At 45.4% G+C, this 22,996-nt stretch overlaps 1 protein-coding gene across 1 annotated transcript in view; it reads right to left on the minus strand.

Moving 5' to 3' along the window:
* Window positions 1-18,465, minus strand: part of CACNA2D4 (calcium voltage-gated channel auxiliary subunit alpha2delta 4) — a 111,008-nt gene extending 92,543 nt beyond the window's left edge. The window contains exons 1-8 of the mRNA XM_090145274.1: window positions 18,359-18,465; window positions 13,245-13,326; window positions 7,410-7,526; window positions 5,903-5,962; window positions 4,170-4,332; window positions 1,855-1,986; window positions 916-976; window positions 254-404 (exon numbers count right to left, since the gene is read on the minus strand). Coding sequence (XP_090001400.1) covers window positions 254-404; window positions 916-976; window positions 1,855-1,986; window positions 4,170-4,332; window positions 5,903-5,962; window positions 7,410-7,526; window positions 13,245-13,326; window positions 18,359-18,465 — 873 coding nt within the window. The remainder of the gene's footprint in view (window positions 1-253; window positions 405-915; window positions 977-1,854; window positions 1,987-4,169; window positions 4,333-5,902; window positions 5,963-7,409; window positions 7,527-13,244; window positions 13,327-18,358) is intronic.
* Window positions 18,466-22,996: the final 4,531 nt, after the last annotated feature.

A 22,996-nucleotide genomic window follows, 5' to 3' on the forward strand; every position in this document is an offset into this window, starting at 1 on the left:
TTGTGCCTTGACAGACTCATATGGAAAGCCTGGTGAAAGAAGCAGTGCTTGAATTAGCTTTGAGAATGGAAAGGTGAGCAGTCATTTGTCTTTAACCTGGCTCAGAATCCCCCAGTCTTGCTGTGAATCATGGAAAAAATTTTCTTTTGTGTTTATTGGTGCTGGTTCTGTCCGGGTAATCAGACCATTCTCATCATGGCCAGGGAAAAGGGAGAGAGTAGCACCAGTGCATCCCGACCAAAGACATACTTACTGCAATGATATTGACAAAGTCATTTTCCCCAAGAGTATCTAGAATGGTGACAATGGTGTGTTTGGCAATGGTCATCCGCAGGCCCTTCATGCTTCCACTGACATCCACAATGATGACAATGTCCTTGGGAGAGGTGGCTGCTTGGATGTACCTTGATGAAAAGAGGAATACAAGAAGCCATGTTGAGAGTGTGGAGTGGAGGATTTCTGGGTATGTGCATCTGGGTGACGTGCACTGAGTATGGCTATCCCACAGGCTCCAGCTGTTTAACAGCAGGGCTCTTGCTACCCACCTGCCTCTCCCAGTGACCCCAGCCTCTATGGACAAGAGCTGCAGACATATCTCCAGGTTTCAGCCAAGAGTGACAACTGCTACTATACCATTTAGCTGTGCTGAACAAACTGAGCAAATGCCTGCCTTTGTGTAAACAGCCCCATTCCTCTAGCTGCAGCTTTAAGAAGGATGGGACAGAGGAAGGATGCACATGCGGTACTTTCCATCTGGCACATGTCAGATCCCCTATGGAAAGTCGGCACTGGCTGGTATCAATCCTCTATTTATGTATTCTTCTCCTGCATGAACAACATGACACAGTGACTGCTGGTCAGCGTCACAGTGAAAAAGAGGAAGAGTAGAGAACCAACTTTCTCCACAATGCTTACCAGCCACGATTCCTGCAGTCAAAGGAGATGACCCCGTTCTCATCTGGTAGCCACTTTATTCCTGAGGGGAGCAGCAAAGGGAGCAATCAGCATGTACACAAACAGGCATGGACTCCCTGACAGTGTATCCAAAGCACAAACAGAACTCTGTGGTCTTCAGCAGTTCCCAGAAAACTATTAAAATTTTATTAATGAATATTGTTAGGTGGTGTCTCCTTGTAGTCTGGCAAAATTTGAGGAGCAGTTGCACTTACTTTAAACATTCTGATGGAGTTCTCCACATCTTTTTTCTCATCAAGAGCATAAGGCAGCAGCTGCAGAGAGAGCAATGTGTCCTACGTTCTCTGCTGGAGCTCTGCTCAGCCATCCCTCTGTTCCCTTCCATAACATTTGGCAGGCAGGTCATAGAGCAAGGGCACACAGCCATCTGACAGAGAGGCCACCAGGCCACGTTGCAGCTGTGGAGGGTCTCCCAGACTCCTCCGAGCATGCGTGGGTCCTCCCTCTAGTGCTGTGACCTTACACAGTGCTCAGAACTGGTGATCAGGTAAGTCAGGCTGAGCAACTGTTTTGGGCATGTGTGGTCTTGGGGATGAAAAGGGGCTGTGGCGCTGTGACTGCAACTAAAAACAGCAGGGAAGTGAAAAGATTACACCCAGTCCAGTGAGGTTCTTTGCAGGGCAGCCTGCCCAAGGCACAGTCCTACAAACAGGCTTCTCTGGGGCTTTAAGTGCAGCATACCTGGGAGCCAATCCAGGGAAGAAATAAGGCTTTATGCCCTCTATGGATGCTGTTCCTTCAGCCTAAGGTAGCAGTAAGACTTTTGGTTCACCACACCTTGTCCTTCATGAGGACATGCTATCCCACCCTGGGCTCTCACACAGCTCCGTTCTATCCTGCTCTGTGCTGAAAGACTTGGGCTGATAGCTGCGCTCTTACCTGGGTAGAGCCTGAAGAACCCTGTGGAACTGCCAAAGTACTGCCAGGTCAGCGTAGGATCCCTTTCAAAGTTATCCACAAAGACAGGGTTCAAGGCTTCTGACATGTAAACACCATTCAAGATGTCAGGATCTGCAGGGAAAAAAAATAGAAAATGAGCAAAACAGGATGTAAAGGAGGGGATGCAGATTGGGATGGGAATGAAGATGACCCTGGAGGAGTACAGCCTTCTCCAAAGATGTTTTTTCCTGATCAGCCCGAAGTCATGTCTCTTCATCACAGTGCCTCACAATGACAGCTGTCCCCTCACCAGCAGCTCTTCAATAGAAGCATTGGAGGGAGCAAAATGCATAGTTTAAGCCAACTACGGAGGGCAGCTCATCCCTGGTGGCTGGAGGTGTTCCCCGCTGGGCCATATGCCATTATCCCCATTTCTCTTACACCCATTTGGAAGAGGGCTCTGAGAGACTAGAGATGATAAGGAAGTAAGCACAGACACTAAGTGGAACAGCCTTTCTGCAGTGTTTAAATTTATGCTAGTCCCCATGATGCAATTACCCAAGACAGAGGAGCCCTAGGTTTTACATGCTGTTTTTGTCTCTCCACTTTTTCCTCACATTTTTCTTCCCTGCTTTCCCTCTCCTTCAGAAAGCTTCAGCTGTCCTCTCTTGCCCTCGATCTCATCAGAACCAATATAAAGTTGCAGATTTGTGTGAAGTCGTAGGAAGCAGTGTACATGCAGTGTCTGTGTTGAGTCATTGCCTCAGGGGACCAAACAGAGCAGCAGCAATAGAAGAAGGGAATTGCAAGAAAATGGTCACAACAGGATTAACAGTATTAATGTCAAACAGGATAGGAATTTGACCTGCCACTTCCTGTTTAGTCATTTCAGTTTTGATCAAAGTAGGGGCAAAATTTAACAGTGGCTCCCCAGTGATGGGATCAAAGTAGCTCATGCAGGAAAGGAACCAAAAGAGCTGTGGAAAGCAAAAGCTTGCTGAGCCCACTGTCATACATGACAGAGGGAGCAAATGCTGCCAGGCCTGCTCCCGAGAGGCGCCCTGGGTGCGGAAATGGTCTCCACCACTTCCTCCTCCATATCCTGCTTGTTCTTCAGCTGCAGCAAGAGCAGCTGGATGGTTTATGTCCAGTCGTACAGACAAGAAATCAGATAGTTGGGTATAGCATCTCTGCTGTCTCTGACAGCAGCCATTTCGCCACGTTTTCGTGTGCCACTGCAGCCAGCTGCCTACTTCATGCTCAGCTGCAGCCAGCCCTGCTGGTGGCTTGATTGTGCGCAAGTTTTTGTGTCTGGGGGTCTCAGACCAGATGAAATTAATTTAAAATCTGGCGAGAAATGAAACTCCTTCTATTGTCCCTCTAAATAATGTACCGGTTGTAAACTCAGTCAACAGTGCCAGCCCCATCTGGTCCCGAGGCTTGTAAATGAGCTCCATCTATGAAAGAAATAATGGATTTTTTGTTTGTTTCCCAAATGTATTCAACAGGAAGAACCAACTGGGTGCCAGGCAAGGAGCCAGTTCAAGGCATCTTTGTGTGTTGACCAAACACAGCAGTAAACTTAGAATAGTCACAACTGGGTTTTAGCCAGCAGCTTCTGCAGCGTGTGCATTGTCTTGAAGATGGACTATTTCCTGGTGCATAGGTGGAATGGCATCAGTGTGCAAGGGAGAAAGGACAGGCTGGGCTCAAATGAGGCTGTATGAGCCTCAGGGTTCCTGGGCTCCTGCAGCTACTGAAGTCTTATTGAGAAAAGCAAATAGCTCAGAACAGTCACGCCCCAGTAGCAGCTGTGAATTGTCAACATCCCCCTGTGAGTGTGCTCACTGGGAATTAAGTGTCTCCATGAGGTGTTAGGCTCTCATAACCCAAAGATACTTGGGATCTATTTTCTCAGCTGAAATCAATGAGATCCTTGACACCTAAACATATTGATAGATCAGACCCTTTGTACAGAATAGCAATTGCCAATAAATCCACATCACATTTCATTTCATAGCATCTCCGGTTATAGAGATGAATCTTACAGACCACACTGCCTGCCTAAAATGAAGGACTGTCTATCACTTAGAGGTCTTGCAAGAGCAGATTACACCTCAGCCTTGTCACAGTGATAGACTGCAACATGGGCATAGCTGTGTCTTGAGAAAATACCTTTCCAGACCTGTTTTTTTTTTTTTTCCTTTCACAATTGCCTTTTCCTTTCCTCATCCTTTCTTCTGGTATTATTACTCCCATTTAGATTTCATAACACCCTGCTAGGAGTGAGAAAGTAAAGGCCAGCCATACATTACCTTTGTTGTAGACATTGGTAGGGAGCTGGATATCACTGTATGTTGTGTTTACCAGCAGGTTATTGAAATGCTCATTTGGCTCCAGAATGAATTCATCTCCAAGCTCCACATAATTGTCATTTTCATCCTTCTCATTAATCAGGAGGGAGTTGTAGTAATCAAACTGTTAATGAAGATAATAAAAAAGAGAAAGACAATGAGAGTACAGTGATCAGTACTACCTGAAAAAAATAATGTTCTTTCACCTATAAAAAAGAAGGGAAATCTGGAGAATGCGGGCTTCAACTAGAATCAAGATCAGTATCAAATGACAGCCACTGCCAATGAAACGTGTCAAGCTGCCCAAATGATGGTTTCTGCCCAGTTTCTTATTGGCAGGTTTCAAGCATAATCAAGCCAACTGCCAAAGAGCCTCCTAAGAGCAAAGGGATGCAGTGATAGATTCCCATGGTCACTCAGAAGCATTTAAGCTGCTGTCTGGAGAGGTGGAGTGTCTCACTGGGTCTGGCTCTCAAGTTTGCTAGGGCATGTCTTTGCTGACCTTAGTCACCCTGTCCCTACCACTGTCATGTACTGGAGTTAACTCCTGATGTTCATTCAGATTGGATTATCCTCTCACTGTCACTCCAGGCAGCAGAAGCTCATCAAGAGCAAAGGACAGAGCAGAAGGTGCTCAAAGACAACACAAATCTCCCCTGTCAAGGCCCTCTGGGGATTTAGCAGCTGCCGACATGTTAGAATCTCCAGGATAGTCTTCCCTTTTGGATAACAGCAATTTTTAATGTGTTTTGTTCACTTTATCTGAGGGAAGAGGCCCTTTAAAGGCTTATTATGTTCAAGTACTATCAGTACTCAGAGGTGTGAACTGTGTGTGTGAATAAAGGGCCATGTGCCTTGATACTGCGAATCCAGCTGATGCTGGAAGTATGACTATAATATGATTCTTAAACAAATGAGTAAAAGAGGCAAAATTGATATCTGAGTTGGTTTCAGGAAGCATTTTCAGTCCCTGCATTTCCTAGCATAAACAGTAGCCTGCACTTCTGCTATGCACCCAGTGCTTACAGTGTGGATAATGGACTTCAATAATCAGTTTGTACTCCAATTCCCTTCACCAGCAATAATCCCATTGCTTTGTTACAGTTACTAAGGGAAAGCCAATTATCCAAATTGCATGGACAGCACCAAACTTTCATCCAATAGGAAGTCTTGACAAGTACATGTCTGCAAGCTAGAGAAAAGATGATGGCAGCTGGTGAGAAACTCTGCTCATTGGGATTAATAGTTTGCTACGGGTATTAGTAACATTATGACCTTTGCAGCAGGACCCTCCCTGTTGCTCATACACCAATTTTTAGCTAATTTCCCAGGCAAGTAAACAGAGAAGCACCAGTTAATTTGCACTAATATGTCACATAATGACAATGCTGGTGTGCAATAAGGGTAAAACCTTTATTGTAACATCGTGCAACCCAATGTCTTCCCAAATCCGTCTCATCCCTATGTCAAAGGGACTAATCCCTAAGTGTTACTTAGGCTTGGGATCTGTTGTGTTGATTTCTAGATGAGCTGAGTGTTCTGAAGACAAGGATACTCCTAACCTGGCTCCTAGATTAGAGAGTCAGGTGTGCTGCACGAGGTTCTAGAGATGGGAGGGTGCTGCTAGGTAAGCCTGTTGCCTGGTGCTTATGAGGACATGCACCATATTTTGTCACTGACAGGGACCAACTTACCTCCAGTGAGGAGTTGTACTCATGGTTCAGATCTGCATCCTCTGCTGCTTCCACCAGCCTCTAATGCAAACAGATAAAGAAAGACGAGAGATGCTGTGGGAAGTCCCCAGAAGCTTTTCCACCACCAACAGGCACTCATATAATGAGAAGACACGTGACTGCCTCCTTTACTACAACACAGACACAGGGCCACAAACACTCCCTTTCCTCTGCTGTCATCCCATGCTGCAGCTTTATGACTTGGAAGGTATAGTCACAGCTTTTATTGCTGAGTGCATTTATACCTGCTTACTCTGGAGTCCCTAACAGCCTCTCAAGGAGTCTCGGTCACTGTAGGACATGTACACACAAATGGAAACGTATTCATTTAGACAAAAAACAGATATATTTCATTTTTCATGAACCCTTTCAAATAGCCATGGGAAAGGCATTTTGGACCCAGTCTGATGTCAATAACTTGTTAAAAGAAAAGGAGTCTCAGACTGCTATTGTTGCTGAGAAAAAAGACTGTAATTTGGTTTCATAAAGAACTCAGTGATACTATGGCTGTTTATGAGATCTGACCATTTATGGTGCCAATATAATCACTAGTATTCTCCAATATGATGCTTCAGGGCACTAATTCTCACTTCACATGCAGACTGGGAAGGAATCCAGACAAGAATGCACATGTTTTCAGAGTTGCACAATTAGTGACAGTTTCAGCAAAGATACTTTGTGCTCCTTCACAAAGGATAAGGCAATCCAAACACTGGAAGGGTCTGGCTGTGAATTTAACACTATGGGCCAAAGCCCTGAATCTAAATATGCCCACATTTCACTTCAAGATTCAAATGATGTGTTTCTGGACGACTTTTCCATATAAGATGTCTTAAACAGTCACGGCTCTGTGACTACAGAAATATGCTTTGTATAGTGTGTAAATATAAAGGAATATGATAGATCCTTAGATGTGAGAGAGGCCATAATGATTACCTGCTCTCCTCATCTACAACAAAGCAACATCTGAAGCCCATTTGCCACCTACTCCACATTTCCCCTTGTAGACTAAAATTCCAAGTGTTTTCCTTGAAGCTCTTGCAGGAATTTCCCCTGAGCTACACACAGCTGAAACAAGCTACTATAGTCTTCAGTGGCCAGAGGGCATCATGCAAGGATAAACTTTATTTTCACTTATCAGAGGCTTTTTTCCTTCTTTTAACAGCTATAGAATTAAACACCTTTAAGGAGAAAAGCGTTAATTCCCTCATATTTATTCCTAGACTTTGTTTTTGTCTTATTTCTTACTCTGGGCTGACAGAGCAGCCAGCATTCCCCTGTCTGAACGCCCACGTCCTCCCACCAGTGTCTACTTAAAGCTCAGAGAAGCCAGCTGCTCTGCTCAGCAAGGAAGTCCTCACACAACCCCTGTGCCCACGCACCCCTGGTGCAGGCAGAGGGAAGCCAGCACTGGCTGCTTTGGAGCCACTGGGAGGGGACTTCCTTCCCACAGCGCCCATGGTCATACCTCAACAGCTTCCACCTTCCTGCGGAGCATGCTTTCCATCTGCTCTGAGAACTTCTTTACAAGCTCCAGGCCATCCACTTCTTTGATCTTCAGGGTTGGCTCCACGTCTTTGTATTTCTGCCCAAGGGAAAGCAGAAAACCCTGCTGAGCAGGAGGCTTTTAAGGAGGGGTAGAACTATTACTGCTAGCTGGACATTGTTGCTGGTGATGAAAGATGTGTTGAAAGAACCACCTTCTGATGTGATGATTTATCTTTTCCCATTTTTGTGTTTCTTCTCTTTTTACTCTATAATTTGTGCACATGCAGATCCCTGACCAGAACATGAAGCACTAAGTAAAAGCAAACAATCCAATTATGAGCTTGTGGCTGCTTAAAAAGGCAATATACCTAGGAATTATCAGCATAGCTCCTTCTAATGCAGGCATTAAAAGTCCTGGATACTCCTGAACTGGGTAATTGTTCAATCTTTATTTCTTCTTTTCAAAAAAGTCCCAAAGCTAACAAACAGATAAGCTGAAAGAAAAGGGAAAAACTAGCAACCAACACAATTTGATTGATGATAAGCAGTTTGGTGGAAGGGCACAGATTGAGTTTCCCACATTATCATAGCTCTCTGTAGAACATACACGTCCCCTCCATTCTCATACAATCATTAAAGTTGGAAAAGACCATTGAGAATTTCTGGTCCAACTGCTGACCCACCACCACCATGCCCACTGACCATGTCCCTCAGTGCCATATCCAGATGGTTCTTCAACACTTTGGGGAGCTCTGACCCAAACCTGTAGCACTGCGTGAGTTTGTTGTGATCCAAGTGCAGGACTAGGCTCTTGGTCTTGTTAAAGCTCATAAAGCTTCATGTTGTGTTGGCACCACAGCAGCAATCTCACTAGGGATGTGCTCTTTTTGCAAGTACAATATGAGGAAGTGAAAAGAACGAGAAGATAGCAGAAGATTAGGGGCACTTTTGAACTAGAAGCAAGTGGAGGGGAAAGGACTTTGAATGTCTTGGGGACGAGCGAGCAGAGCTCCTTTTGTTCAAGCAGCTCCCTGGCCACTGGGGAAGGCAACCAAGCACAGGCAGAGTAAGAAATGCCCTGGAGACGGGGCAGGCTGAGGTGGTCAAACAGAAATAGCAGCAGCAACCATTCTGCAGCAGGCATGGCGGGGAGGCTGCTAGTTCTGTCTGCCGTGATTAACAGCAAGGGTTTTACTGGATTAAAAATGCCTCGCATTCTCTCTGCTGCAGCTGATAGCTGGGGCAGCGGTGGATGATGAGGAGGAAGAAGAGGTCAGGTTGAGCACAGAGGTTGGCATAACCACACTGGCTGTTCAGCTGCCCCAGAGGGAGGGCTCTGGCTGATGACCAGCCTGCAGCACGCACCCAGCTGGTGCCTGCCCCATTTAGCTCCATGACACGGTTTCAGCAGGAGGGAGGTGATCTCTGCTATGGTTTAATCAGGCCCTCCTCGGGGGGAGGAGACTAATCTCTCCTGGGAGAGATGGGGGGAGACATGGGGAGAGACTGCACTAGCACAGCCATCGTACACTTCACAAACCTGCCAGCAGCTACCTTGGGTCACTCCTTAGATTAAGAAAAGCAGGGTTCATTACCTCTCAATTATTTTTAGTGTGCTTTTAACCCATGGAAAAGTGGAGGTTAACAAGGTAAAATAATCATAGGCTAACTCAAGCAGCCTGCTAATATCATACACATCTCAGCCTTGGGAACTAGTTAGTGCTGGGAAGATGTGGCAAAATTTTTGCAAAATTTCAATTGGCTATTGTGAGGAATAAATAAGATTTGAGCTCAGATCCCCCTTGAGCTTTTCTCCTACAAACAATCCATACAACCATTTTGTATCTGTATTCCTGCCAGTAAAGGCTCCTGCTATTAAGGAATATTCACTGCTAAACTTCCCAGAGATAGGCAACAGGGTTGTAGCTTTTATCTCAGTACTGTTACCAGATTTCATGGCACAAAGAATGTGGTAAGTGCCATCACTGGTACTTGTTGCCAACCAAAATTAACTACTGCAACACAAGTTCAGGTTATCAGATCATTATATTTTCCAACATGGGAATCAGCTATAGGTTTGGGAGAATGAGCTGCAGTCAGCTGATGTTGAGAAGGCACCAAATGGGTAACTGAAATAACACATTCTTTCACATTCCTCTGGTGCTTCACTCCCTGAAATAGCAGGGACAATTCATTAAGATTCTCCTTCTGTGGGGGTGGCAAATTGAAAGCGGAAGATCTAGAATTCAGTATCTAAAGTTTTAACTGTGAACAGAGATATGTCACCAAATATATTTTCTTGTTCCCACCTTCTTAAAATTAAGCCCATTGAAGTATGTTGTCTTGCATTACTCACCGCTAGTGAAACTATATTAAGGGTGTGAAAGACATTGCTTTCATCTTCACCCAGAAACGTGTCTTGATTGAACTTATTTTTCTGTTCTTTGCTTTGTAGTTACCTGCATTGCATTATAGTGATCACACATCTGGAGCAAAGCCTTGCTCTCCTTTCTAAGCTCTATCCACCAAAGAAGGCAACTGTCACCTCAGCTTCAGAAGGAAGCAAGAGGAATTCCCAGAAACATCTATATTATGCTAACATAGCACAGGGAAAAATAAATTATGGGTCTGCTGAGATTGATTAGCGTTTGTCTCACTCAGAGGCAAGCTGAGCTCTGGGGAGAAGCCTAAAACCACACAGGAACCTCCCAGCATGGCTGCAGCTGGTGGCCCCAGGCCCTAGAAGACAGCTGCATCAGGGCCACTGCCAGCAGACCTAACAAGCCAAAGGTTAAAGCTGTGGGAGATGCTACTGTCCTCCTACTCAGCCTCCCGCAACACCACTTCGCCCCAGCTATGTTGCTGTAATCTGTCCTAGACCCTGGCCAGTGTTTTGGTACAGACCCATCAGCAAGCCAGGTTCACATACAGACTGGTACATGAACTTCTCTTGACCTCTACTGCATAATGTCCAAGTGAATATGAATGCTTCAGCCATCAAATCAAAACAGGTCCTAAGCTTTTGTTCCTCTGAGGTTAATTTGGTAGTATCCTGGCTGCTTGAGACCAAGAGCCATCTGGGGGCTTTCTCAAAGCTGCTTGGTCCAGGATGAGAGCCCACCCTTCTGAATCCAAAGGACATCTACTGCCTCACCAGTTCTCCAGGAGCAATAAAGCCTGGTGGGAAATAGAGCATTTGGGTTTGCAATATAGTATTTAGTTTCTTCTGGAGGGAAACAAATAATAAAACTCCAAAGAAATCCAAGCAAACTAAGCCCCAGAAGAAAACTTATGCTAAATAAGGAGAAGGTGCAAAAACATGCAAAACATTCAGATAACGAAGGAATTACAGGTCTCAGAACAATAAACTAGCTATTTTAGTATACTCCTGTTAGTCACAGGGGAAACATGAAATCAAATTTGGAAGGCGAAGTTGTCTGCATTTTCTCAAAAAGAAAATGCCCATTGACTTAAAAAAAAAGACAGAGGACAGAATTGTTGGCACTCTGCATTACACTCCCCACTCTTGAGAAACTCTTGCACAAAGAGAAATATTTCATGTGAACAAGAGGCAGTGGTTCCATATGAGAGAAGTAACTGGGGAGCACACATTTTTATCTCTAGGACATATTTGGCTCTTCTGTCCAGGCTGCCCTTCAGTCTGTGCACTGGGGCAGCGATTTCCATGAAGCCACTTGGGGTCTGACTAGGTACAGATGCATGAGGCATGAAAATGTTGCCTGTTAGCAAGAGGTTAGTCTGCAGCACTGTGTTAGGGGCTAAGGGAAGCCCTACAGAACTGTCCCTGCTTTGGGAAGTGTGATAAGGTGTCCAACTCTGTGCTTGCTGAGGTTGATAGAAGGACTGAAGATGCCTTGACCCCCCTCAACATGAATTCTAGGATGGATTTGGCTACATTTGGGCTGCTTCTTCATCCATTCTTTTCTCTCACAATGAATTACACTAAAAGCCAACAGAGTTGTGAATTTTTATTTGAGATGGCTGCTGTGACTCCTAGTCTACTAGCATCCACAGGTCTCATACAACCCCCACACCAAAGAGATCAAGATCCTGGGAGACAAAAGATACAGTGTGAACAGAGGGAGGTGAAATGACCCTATGCAACACCTTAATAGAAACAACAAAGCACAGCTATTTTGGAACCCACTTCAGCATCATGGCTGCTATCCTTGGCCTCCATCACTGATTTGTAATGACACTGGCATTTCCAAGCTATACTCTGTCCTCTTAAGTCTCGCTGACTTTTTGAACCTTAAGGTGTTTAAACCCCCTAACCTGCTAGCAACTGCACTCAATGTGCTGGCACAGGTTGACTGTGTTGAAGCAGAATAGAGAAGACAGGACAGCAATAGTTCTTGAACTATAAAGTGGCACCCTTAACATATGAAAAAAAAAAAAAATCTGGAGTCTGCAGACTTCAAATACCTATAATGTCAAATACCTATACAGCACCAGGCACAGGTAACTGACTATTTGATAGCCCCAATCTGGTCCACTGGTGATTGGGTGTCCACTCAAGCTGCTGTAGCACATCACTTTGACTCTAACACTACTGCTTGAGGACCTCATGCAATTGAATCCTCAAAACTGCTAAAATGCAAACTTTTGCCTATATCTGCTGAAAATTATTTATTGTATGATGACACATTCCTTCTAAGAAGGACTGATAATCATCATGTATCTTTGACAAATACTAAAGGACTTTCTCAGGAAAGCCTAGCTAAGGCTTTCCCTTCCTCCAGATGTAGGGCTCATTAGCATCTAGATTTTATCTATCTATCTATCTATCTATCTATCTATCTATCTATCTATCTATCTATCTATTTTTGCACCGGGATGCGGGTGTTACTAAAGGACAAAAAACAGTCACCCAAAGGGACTAATAGTGCGTGGCTTGTGTTGAAGAGAAGAACCAGAGAAAGAAATGAAAAGAAACTGGCTGGCCACATGAGATCAAGCAGGGAACATATCCCCTCGGATGTACTCAGCAGCCATCAGGCCCCCTGAGTAGTAATTAGGAGGGGATGGTTAGTACAGCCCTGCTGCAGCAGTGTGCAGGGATCAAAGATCAGAATAGGAGCAGCCATTCACCTCTGACTTTAGGGATCAAACACTACAGGGCAAATTCTATACGAGCGTAAATGGGAAAATTGATTTAAAGTCCCTAGAGCTGCATCCTTTAATGTTGGCAGAGAGCTTAGTGGAGAGGTCCTTGTTCTTCAGGAAGATCATAGCTTCCAGGACACCTGCCTCAGAGACCCTGTCCAAACGATGATTTTAAAGACAATTCAAATGCAAGGAAAGTGGGAAAGTGCCTTGAAGAGTTACTGGAGGAATACAAATGAGGAGGCAGAAATAAACAAAAGTACCAGCTGGAGAGCTCTGGGAGGGCACTGTGGGGTGATGACAAACAGATGAGCTATGTGCACATGAGGTGGGAACTGATGTGCACTTAAAGAGGACTGAAGGGTTGGTATAAAAGAGAGTGAAATAATAAGATGGTGAACTTGAGAAGTACTGCAAAAATGCTTTTTTTTTTTTTTCTAACTGGACATTTTTGTGGCATTTGACCATAGCTAATGAAAGTAGGGAAGACATGGATCACCCTCTGCAGTTTGGCATAGCCATGAGACATCACTATTCTCATGGATATGAATTCACATGGTTTTGAAAGTTGGCTGGAGACCTCTGTGCTTGCCTTCTTCCACCCCAGGTTTTCTGTGGAGGGGGAAAGGTGGAAGGCTATGCGGGGAGAGGGTGCAAGGCCAGTGGGATCCTCACAGCTTTAACCTACCTTTTGCAATAGGAGAGAGCCTGAATACTTGGTCACAATTGAGTACAGCTCACCACCAAAGGCATCTGCCCAAGATTTAACCCTAAAAAGAAAAAAAGGGAAAATCAGTACTAATAATTGAGAGGTAGTAGAACTGCTTACTTCTTTTTATAATGAAAACTCCATTTTCCTAAGTATGAAGCTCCTTGTATTTCTCAAACTTGTAGAATGGCAATAATAATGCTTTCTTCCCAAACAGTTAGCAAGACAAGCAGTAAGGAAGGTGATAAATGCTGATAAGCAGGACATTTGTCAGCAAGGAGTTTCAGTGAATGCTGCTGCCCTTGGTCACTGCCTGTTGATTCCAAGTGGAATTTGTCTCAACTCCCTTTAGAGGTGTGAAAGTTGTTGTCGTCTGGTTTCCTCTACTGTTAGTAAAGCAAAATAGTTCTCTGGAGATAATTGTCTTCACTGATTACAGACAGAGCCTAGAGTGAAGAGCTCACATCAAGACTGCTGAGCAGACATAAGTATCAGAGCTGAAAGAAGTTGTCAGGACTCACCACTGGATTCAGTTCCCAGAGCTGTGTGGGATAGAGATAATGAGCCAGATGAACTTACTGCTCTTAGAGGAGGTACTACAGCTCCATAATGCCAGAGAAGATTATGCACTTCCTCCTTGTAAAACACTACTCACATTTGTGCCATCCTGTAAATAACTGATGATAGCAATTCCACATGGAAAATATAAGGATGTTGAAGAGCAGCCTGAACACTGAGCCATCCAAGTGAAAATAGATGGCTCTCATAATTGACAGAGTACTTCATCAGAAATCTGTTACACGATTCACATTAGGCAGTTCCACCTACATGCAGTTCCTTCAGCAAAAATTCGCTTAGGAGTGATTTATTTAATGGAATAAATGGCCTTCGCTTACTAGCATGCACTACTTATTTATGGGCTGCAGCCTTACCTGGGGCTCTCAGTAGGTACCTCCCAGCCTTCAGCAGGCTTTAACTCCAAGTCCTGATTGCTCAGCACATTGCACCACTGTTAGGGCAGAGTAATACGCTGACAAAAAGATGAACACAGGAGCAAAGGCAGCGCAGCAATGGTGGAATAACCACAACATCTAACTTTAGCCGAGGAAGCCTGTCTGTTAGGCTCTCCTATTGTAAATGCAGGCATACATGAGGGATGATTTGAAGCAACTGTAAAACTTTTGCCCTGAACAGTACCCCTTCTCAGTGCCTATGAAGGAAGCACAGTGCAAGTAAGTGCCCTTTGTGACTACTCCTCGATTGGGAATGAGGCACTCATTTCCATCTGCTGTAAGCATCAGCTGAAATCAGTAAGTACAGTTACATTGTTTGGACATTGTGGCCTATGTCTTGTTTTGACAGGCAGATTTTATCTCTTCATTTCATTCTTAGAGCAAAAAGACTACAGGTACCTGGTAGGAGGCCAGGATTTACTGCTGCATTTCAGTTATTCTAGCAGTTTCTAGGGAAAGAATAGAGAAGAAAATACAAAGAGAGATGAGACCCTCCTGGATTGCTTTCCTGACTGTTGTAGTGATTAGCTTAATGCCTGAATAGCTATGAACCTGTGTTTAGCTTGACACAGCAGCTAGTTTTATAGCTCCTTTTTTGGTGTGAGATGTTCTGTGCTGACATTAACTAATACTCTCCAGATCTCACCTTCTACTGAAGAAAGAAAGAGCTTAAACATGAACTTTGGGATAGTGATTTTTACCCTATTTTCCTAAATAAAACAAATCAGAGGCATGTCATCCTACACTTTCTGTTTTGTTCTGTGTCTGTGGCCATGCATGTGACCTTCTTCCTACCCCTTCCTGTAATTTTTCTATTCTGCAGGGTACAAGAGTCAGAGATATTAAGTTCATACCAGGGGGTGTAGTTGGACAGCTTCAGTAGAATGATGCTGCTGTTGAGACGATGGGTCTGCAATATGAGCTTAGCAATTACTGGTTGGTAGAGAAGCCAACCACAGGGCTTCGTGGAAAACCCAGCCTCATTGCTCAGGGAACTGCTGGGTTGTAAAACTCTGAAGCCACGCGATTATGTGGGATTCTCAGCTTTCATAGAAACAGGAAAAAGGAAGTTCATTTTTTAGCCTTTGAGGCCATGGTAAAAGAAGCCTAAACACATGAATGTTGAAACATCCAGTAACAGCATAACTCAGGGGAAAGAATGTATTGGGACTTAGGCATTTTCAATGTTCCTAAGCCTGTCCCAGAGGTGCTGAGTGTTTGCCTTAGGCTGCACACTACGGCCAAGTCTGAGCTGCCCTGCCTGTTGGGGGCTGATGTTCTGCTGATCCGCATGGTAAAACTCAGACTGTGAGGGACAGGCAACAGTAAGAGGAGGAGCTAAGGGAGAAGGATGAGTGACGTGGAGAGGGCCAGCACCTGGAGTGTGGGAGCAGTGGTGGAAAACCCAGAGGAAAGAGGAAAGAGAGGCTCTATGTGATAGGTCTGATGAGTGGGGAATTAAAATACATGGTGCTGTTTCATGAGGGATGAAGAAAATGCATAGAGGTGGTTAGGGCAGGAGCCTGTTCCAGGTTGGTTTTCACCTTAACCACAGAAGTTCCTAACATTTCTGGCACCCTAGCAAAGAGAGGCTGAGAAGCCAGCCCAAACACTCAGTGCCCTTGCAGCTCAAGAAATCCCGTGCTATGGCCAGCTTATAAATCAAGTGGAGGCCAGGAGAAAAGAGTAAGTGGTTTCTGTGCTGGATCTGTATCCCAGAAGCTAGCAATGTGCTGAGCAGATTTTTGCACTGCTGGAATTAAAGCCAGCAAAGAGGTAAGTTGGTGATGAACTGAGGGCAGTGCTGACTCTGGGGAGGCATGACTCTGGGGGCAGAAGAGGGTAACTTAGTTTTGTGTCACTTCACAGTGATCAAACCCAGCTGGTGCTTAAAAGCTTTTGGTTTTGTGTCCCCAAAATGTCCTCATGCAATCTGTGGAGCGGCTCCATTTTCTACTGATTTACTTTCTTTTCTCCTCTGGCCAATGTCTTCCTCTCTTGAAATTATATTTGAAAAGGGCAACTTTTCTGTTGCAGTCAAATTCATGAGTGGATTTGAAACACAAGGGATTAATTCAGCTGTTGGTCTGGTTTTGGCACTAGAGGAGAAAAGCTCTTTTTCTATTGTTTATTCTTTATTCTTGTTTATGAACAAGTTCCAAATTGTGCAAAGTGACGCAACCATTTTCTCAGTAGTAAAGGGCTATCACATTATAACCACACGCATCAGAAAAGGATTTGGCCAGAGATTGCCTGCCTGTAATCCCTGCACTTGTATTCAGTGGTGAAAACAGCAGAAAGGACAGGCTGTCTTCATAATGCCACAGATTTCAAGGCCAAAAGGTATTTCCATGCAGCATTCACTCTGGACACAGAGAGTCAATTTTTGCATAGCCTGAAGCTGTTAGGGGTTGAATTTTATTCTACATTCGAGGTTTAATTCTATTTTTGAGGTTGAACTCTAATTTTATTTTACAATAGAGGTTGAAATTTATTTGATGGAGCTAAGAGAGGAAAAGAGAGGAACAATTTTAGGGAGAAACCACCTCTTTTGCTGGGAAGTTCCTTTCATCGGGATTTTTGAAGTCCCGTAGAATCATAGAATCCTTAGAGTTGGAAGGGACCTTTAAAGGCCATCTAGTCCAACCCCCCTGCAATGAACAGGGACACCACAGCTAGATCAGGCTGCCCAGGGCCTGATCCAGCCTGACCTTGGGTTCCTCCAGGGATAGGGCATCAACCACATCACTAGGCAACCTCTTCCAGTGCCTCACCGCACGCACTGTAAGACTTTTTCCCTATATCTAAACTAAATCTACCCATCTCTATTGCTATTAAAGAGCATAGGGACACTGCTGCAGTTCAAAGGGAGCAAATGGAGACAAATGGGCTATGCAGAAGTGTGGAGTGGGCCGGCATCATTCTGTGTGGCCTCTGTGTCTTTTCTGTGGCACCACATCAGAAGCACTTTGCTGGGATAGGGTTTGGTGCATGCAACCCTGAGTGGAGCTGGTGGCAAAGTGCCCTGGAGCCGCGTGCATGAAGTCAGTGCCACGCTTTGTAATCACAGAATCATAGATAGCATTGCTTAGGTTGGAAGGCACCTTACAGATCATCCAGTTTCAACAATCAGGTGGGCCATGTTGGTGAGCACATCTGCAAGGGACCTGATGACACTTCTTGAACGCAAAACAATTTCTCATTCTCAGCAAAAGGCGCGAGATGACTTTGGTTGGTCTAGCAGACAAACTTGAGAGCAGCATTGTCCCCTCCACACACTAACTACTCCCCTGCATTAATCATCCCAGCCCCAGAGCCGCTGCCCCACCAACTCTCCTACAGACGTTTTTAATCCTGACAGGATTTAACTTGCCTAAGTCAGTTTAACAAGGTGAGGCTTTCACAAGCTTGGCCTGCCAGGCATTCTGAGCCTCCTGGTGGACACCAAGGCAGAGCAGAGCAGGTGGAACAAGGGGTTGTGGGCCCTGTCCTCTGCTCAGATTCCCCTGTTGACATCCACATGAAATAAATACAAGTGTGCATAAGCAGATCCTTGCTTTTATCAGTTTCCGGTGCACTTGGCTAGTGCTGCTGATATATAAGGTAAAAGCAGCAGCAGGTTGGCTTTTATGCTGAGAGACAGGCCCTCACTCAACTACCCGTCTCCTGTGCCTCCTGAGGCAGGGTTCTGGCCACAGCTATCCCTGTGTGCTGCACAGCAGCACTCGTTAAAGCAGCCCTGAGCACGGGCTCTGGGCATGCCTACGTTTGGCTCCATGGCTGTATCACTGCAAGTTGCACCTGTGCTGGGATGAAGGTGTCCATGAGCTGGTTTTGCCTTCCACATCCTGGAGCATTAGTAGCTGTCTAGGTGCCTAACTAGAGCAGATGGGTGTCACTGCCCTGCGTGGTGAGCGGGGAAAATGAGGCTTCAGCACCAGTGCTAGCGCTGGGAGCTGAAGTTGTGGCTCCAGTCCTGTGTCCTTGCTAGCATCCATCACCACTGCTATTCGCATCGCCTGGAGGGAATGCCATCCCCCTCCCACCCCACCCCACCTCAAAATGAAAGGAAGCACTCACGTCTCCAGCGGTATCTTGGTCTGGAGCTGGGCGGCGGGCAGGAGGCAGAGGAAGCTGAGCAGCAGCAGCGGGATGGCCCCACGGTCCATTCTCCATGTGCCAGTCATCAGCGAGGGGCCCGGCCGGCGGGGTGTGTGGGATCCATGCCATTCCTGCCACCCTGCGGGGGTCCCTGTGCAGCCCCCGCCATGCTGCTGGCCCCGTGCCCCGAGCAATGGCTGCGCCAGGAGGCAGCTCTGTGCCCCGAGCTGCAGCGGCTACGTAATCCCCGGCAGCCCCTTAATCCCCTGGCCAAGCAGCAGCAGCCACAGATTTAGGGAAGTGGAGTGGGATAAAATCACCAGGGATTACTCTGATTCCTGAAGACGGGTCTCAGCTTCTCCAGCCGGAGGTCAGGCCGGCCTGCTTTAAAGGGCTCACAGCTGCAGGACTAAAAAAGCCCCCCGACCTTTGATCTCACCCAGCCATAGCGTGGGATGCTGGGTACCCACTCTGGCACTATCACTTTGGGGTACAAGTGCTGTGTGGGGTTGAAATGTCCAGACACCTCATGTAGGAAAGATGAAAGGGAGAGGCAGTCAGAATGAGTACCCATTACCTGATCTCCTCCTCATGTGAGTGATGCTTTGTTAATAGCTGAACCTCTCAATTTGAGCAAGATTCAATTGAGATTGCCGTCCTCTAATCGGTGTCTGGAGATCAATGAATCAAAGGATGATGGCTGAACGTGATGAGCAGCAGCGAGCAGCAAAGTGCACAGTCAGATGAGGGGCACGCTTTGAAAGCTCATTATCATTGTGAGGAGTATGAATTATAAATAACTGTAGATATAGCAGTGGAAAGATATAAATGAGCAAAGTGACCTGTTGAACAGCCTGACTCTGCGGCTACGAGTTAGAACAACTTCCAGTCATCTTTTCCACGTTTAAAATGGTTTGTTTTCTATAAAATGCAAAGCCACAATAGATCATTAGGTTTTCCATAAGAATATGAGGGGGGAAAGTGACTTCAAACAACTGAAGTAAAATCAAAGCACTAGATGTGCTGCTGAATGCAGTGTTGGTGCCACATGTTAAATGGGACAATAGAAGTGGCTGAGAAAATACAGATAAGGGAATTAAAGGGTGATACATGGAATGGAGGTTAAGTGGTGTGATGCAAAGACTGAAAGCCCAGGCTGAGCAATTAAGTCATTACAGAGCTGACTCACCTCAGGATAGGCTGGTTTCTGCATTTACTGCAATCTTTACTCCAAACCAAATGTCTTTTAAGTTATGATCCTGTTCAAGCAGATGGTGGGTCTGATAGGGCTGAAATTTTCAGATGACATTCTTAAATCTATGCTGTGCAAAGGGTTACACAGGAAGGTTGAAATGACTCTTTGAGACTTTAAAATCTACAAAAAAAAAATCAATTTCTGCATGTATAAACTCACACTCTAAAGACAGTGCCTTTGGGGTATCACATGGCTGTACTGCAAATGGCATTGTTAGCAGTTGAAGGTAACAGGTGGACAGGTCTAGATCATACCAGTACCTTTTTCAAATGGCCAAAATGTGTCATGGGGGCTCTCACCCTGACAAGGAGTCAAGACAGATCTGGACTGCCCCAAGAGGACTCTTGGTGAGCATAGCATGGAGAAATGTCTTCCTCCAGCAATTACTCACTGCAGACAAGGGGTGTAATGTATTGCCTGTGAGAATGGAAGGAGCTGATCGCTCTTCCCCAGACTTAGAAGGTGGTGCTGGCACCAGGGATCCCAGGAATCATGGGGTCAGACAGCTGCTGCTTCCTCTTCCTCCTCCTCTCTCTGCATCCTGAAAAGAGGAGAATGTTGTTCTAAGAGGGACCACGAAGACTGATCATCAAGGTCTCATTTCTCATTTACCAGGATTAAAAATGAGGGGTAGACTACAGGCCTGGCAGGATACTTGTCTGGATACTTCAGGAAGGAGACGATGAAAGTTGACATTCTGAAAAAAAATCTGAGTGAGAGCTGAAGGCAGAAGAATCAGGGTTACAGACAACATTTTCTCTCCACTTTGCAAGGAGCAAAGAGTTATTTTGTGAGTGATTTTGCAGCATCTTTGTGTTAGCCTTGCCAGTCATTGTGTGCTATTTGCAGCGAGGACCCAGTTTAATCCAGATGGGTTTGGAAAAAGTCCTGCTCTGTGTTGAGCAAATCCTGAAGCACCCGTAGAAAAGGCAATGAGATGCAGCAACAATGCTAAACTGGGAGACCCAAATCCCTTTATTTGGATTGATCTTGTTTAATGGATATCACCTAACAGATATACCTCACTTAACCCCTTAATGACCTAAAGTTGCAAGGGAAGGGAATTTGAAGATGAAATAAAAACAGCAAAGAAAACTGGAAAACATCAGGTGCCTAGAGAGCCCTTAATGGGATTATCGTGTGTGGAGGTGCTTCTGCAGAGCTCAGCACTGTGCTGTGTGAGCATAGCTGAGGCACAGGAAGGAGATAAATGACGGCAGGGTCTTGTTGGAGAAGAAGAAAATGAGTCCTATGAGAAAGAATGAGAGAAAATCCTTAATGAAGTGTGAGAATCTGAGAAAGGTTGCAAGAGACGTGGGGGCAGAGAGAGGAGCAAATTAGAGATACATTTGCTAGACCATGAGGCAATAAAAAGTGCCAGTGTGATTTTGTGCTGTGTTCATAGATATAGGGAAGATTTACCACCTCTGTTTGTTTCTGGTTTTACTAGAACCTCAGGTCAGTTTGGATTATCATGCTAGGAGAAGGTGCTGGCAAGTGTCAAGATCAGCCAAAGAACAAATGTAGTCAGAACACTGGTTTAAGCAGTGTTGTAGTTGAGTTTGTTACAGACTCTAGAAAATAACTTAAAACAAAGAACGATGGGAACAAAATATCTTATTAAGAGCAGATACATTTATCTGAGCTCATAAGCTCTCTGTCTCTCTCACACCAGGACACCAGGTGTCTGGGTATAGAAATTCCTTTCCACCCTGCTCAAACATTGTGCTTGAAAAGCTCCTTTCTCAACAGTGCTGGAGCCTGCATCCTGTTTGGGAGATAATGAGGACGATGTCTCTGGCCTGTCTGAGGAGCTTTAACTGTTCCCTGGTGTGGTTGGAAGGCAGCTGTGAGGTGTTTTGCCAGCAGCAGGGAATCTGATCTGCCTGTCCAGCAGCTGCCAGGAAGAGGGGACCCTTGCCAGAGGTGGTGTTGGAAAAGCACTTTTATTTGTGGTCTTACTGGCTGGCCATGCAAATCTCTTCTGATCAGGTTTCAGAGGAGGGTTAAAAACTGCAAGCCGACTTCACAGAAGAGTGGATTTACTGGGTGAAAAGGGCTGCAGACTTGCTCCTACAGTAGTGTTGATGCTGCAGGCAGGCCCCAAGGCTGGGGGGTGGGAAGTGTCCTTATCCCCATCCCCGCTTCTATCCCAATCTCTGTCCCCTGTGTGCGCTGCCCTCCCTCTGGTCTGACTGTGTCAGAGCTAGCACTATCCCACTGAGCTTCAGATGCTGCAGCTCACTGGGCCAATGCTGTTGAGTGACCAGTCACATGGAGATCTTGGTATGAATACATACAGCACGTACAGAGTGCCTCACAGATCTCTGCAGAGTACAGATTCACTCTTAGTGTAGCTCCAGGGGTACAGGCAGGTCTACACCCCCACAATTCTCCATTTCAAGTTACCTCAGGAGCAGTGAACAATGGATGCATGTTTGGCCTACAGAGCTTCCCCATGTCAGCAGGACTCTGGGCCAACATGGCCTTTCAGACCTTCCTTCCACCGCTCTGCAAATATCTGCCTGCAGATCGCTCATCTCAGCTGCATGCTCTACATGTTGTTTATAGAAGCAGACATGTAGGTGTCACATTAATTAATGCCTTTGCCTGGTTACACTGTCTTTTTTCCTTTTATTTTTTTTTCCACAGCTGTACTCTAAATTTAGACTTGTTTAAATACTCCATGTTGAAACAAGAAGAAAGGAAAAAAAAAAATATGAACAGAGGTGTTCAATTTGAAGAGAACTGTGAGCAGACAGCTGCTTTCCTGGGTCAGGGTAGCCAGAATGAAAGTCAATTTAAGCCCTCTCCCTCTACTACCAAGGGGTTAAACTTAATCTTTTCCATTTCAAATCCACATGACTTGAAAGAACTTGATTAGGAGGAAGGGAAACCCCATTTTGAAAGGGATTAAAGCTTTCCTGGTAAAGTAGCTGCACTAGAACAGCTTTTTTGAGGGAGGAGGCTTCGCTTCCTGGGGAGCCCCAGGAACTGCAGTGCACCAAGTGACTAAAGAAATGATGCCACTTAATCTGCTAATCTCCACAGCCACAAAAACACTTGACTTAGTGCACGTCTCACAGCATCTTTCGTGCTGCCAAATCCTTTACGTTAAACGTGTCATGCAATGACCCTGCTCAGAGGACGTGCTGCAAATACCTACTTCTCACTACTCAGTGTGTTAATAAGGATACAGAGGTTAACGAGGTTATCGACATAGAGGTATTTGGGTCAAATTAGAGCAGCTGTCTGGGCCAGAAGGAAGCAGAGTCCCTCCTGCCCCGTGTCCCAGCCAGAGTTGGCAGATCATAGAATCATAGAATCATAGAATGGCTTGGTTTGGAAGCAACCTTAAATAT

Source organism: Phasianus colchicus, chromosome 1 (assembly GCF_987193195.1).
Source record: "Phasianus colchicus chromosome 1, bPhaCol1.hap1.1, whole genome shotgun sequence".
NCBI classification, from domain to species: Eukaryota; Metazoa; Chordata; class Aves; order Galliformes; family Phasianidae; genus Phasianus; species Phasianus colchicus.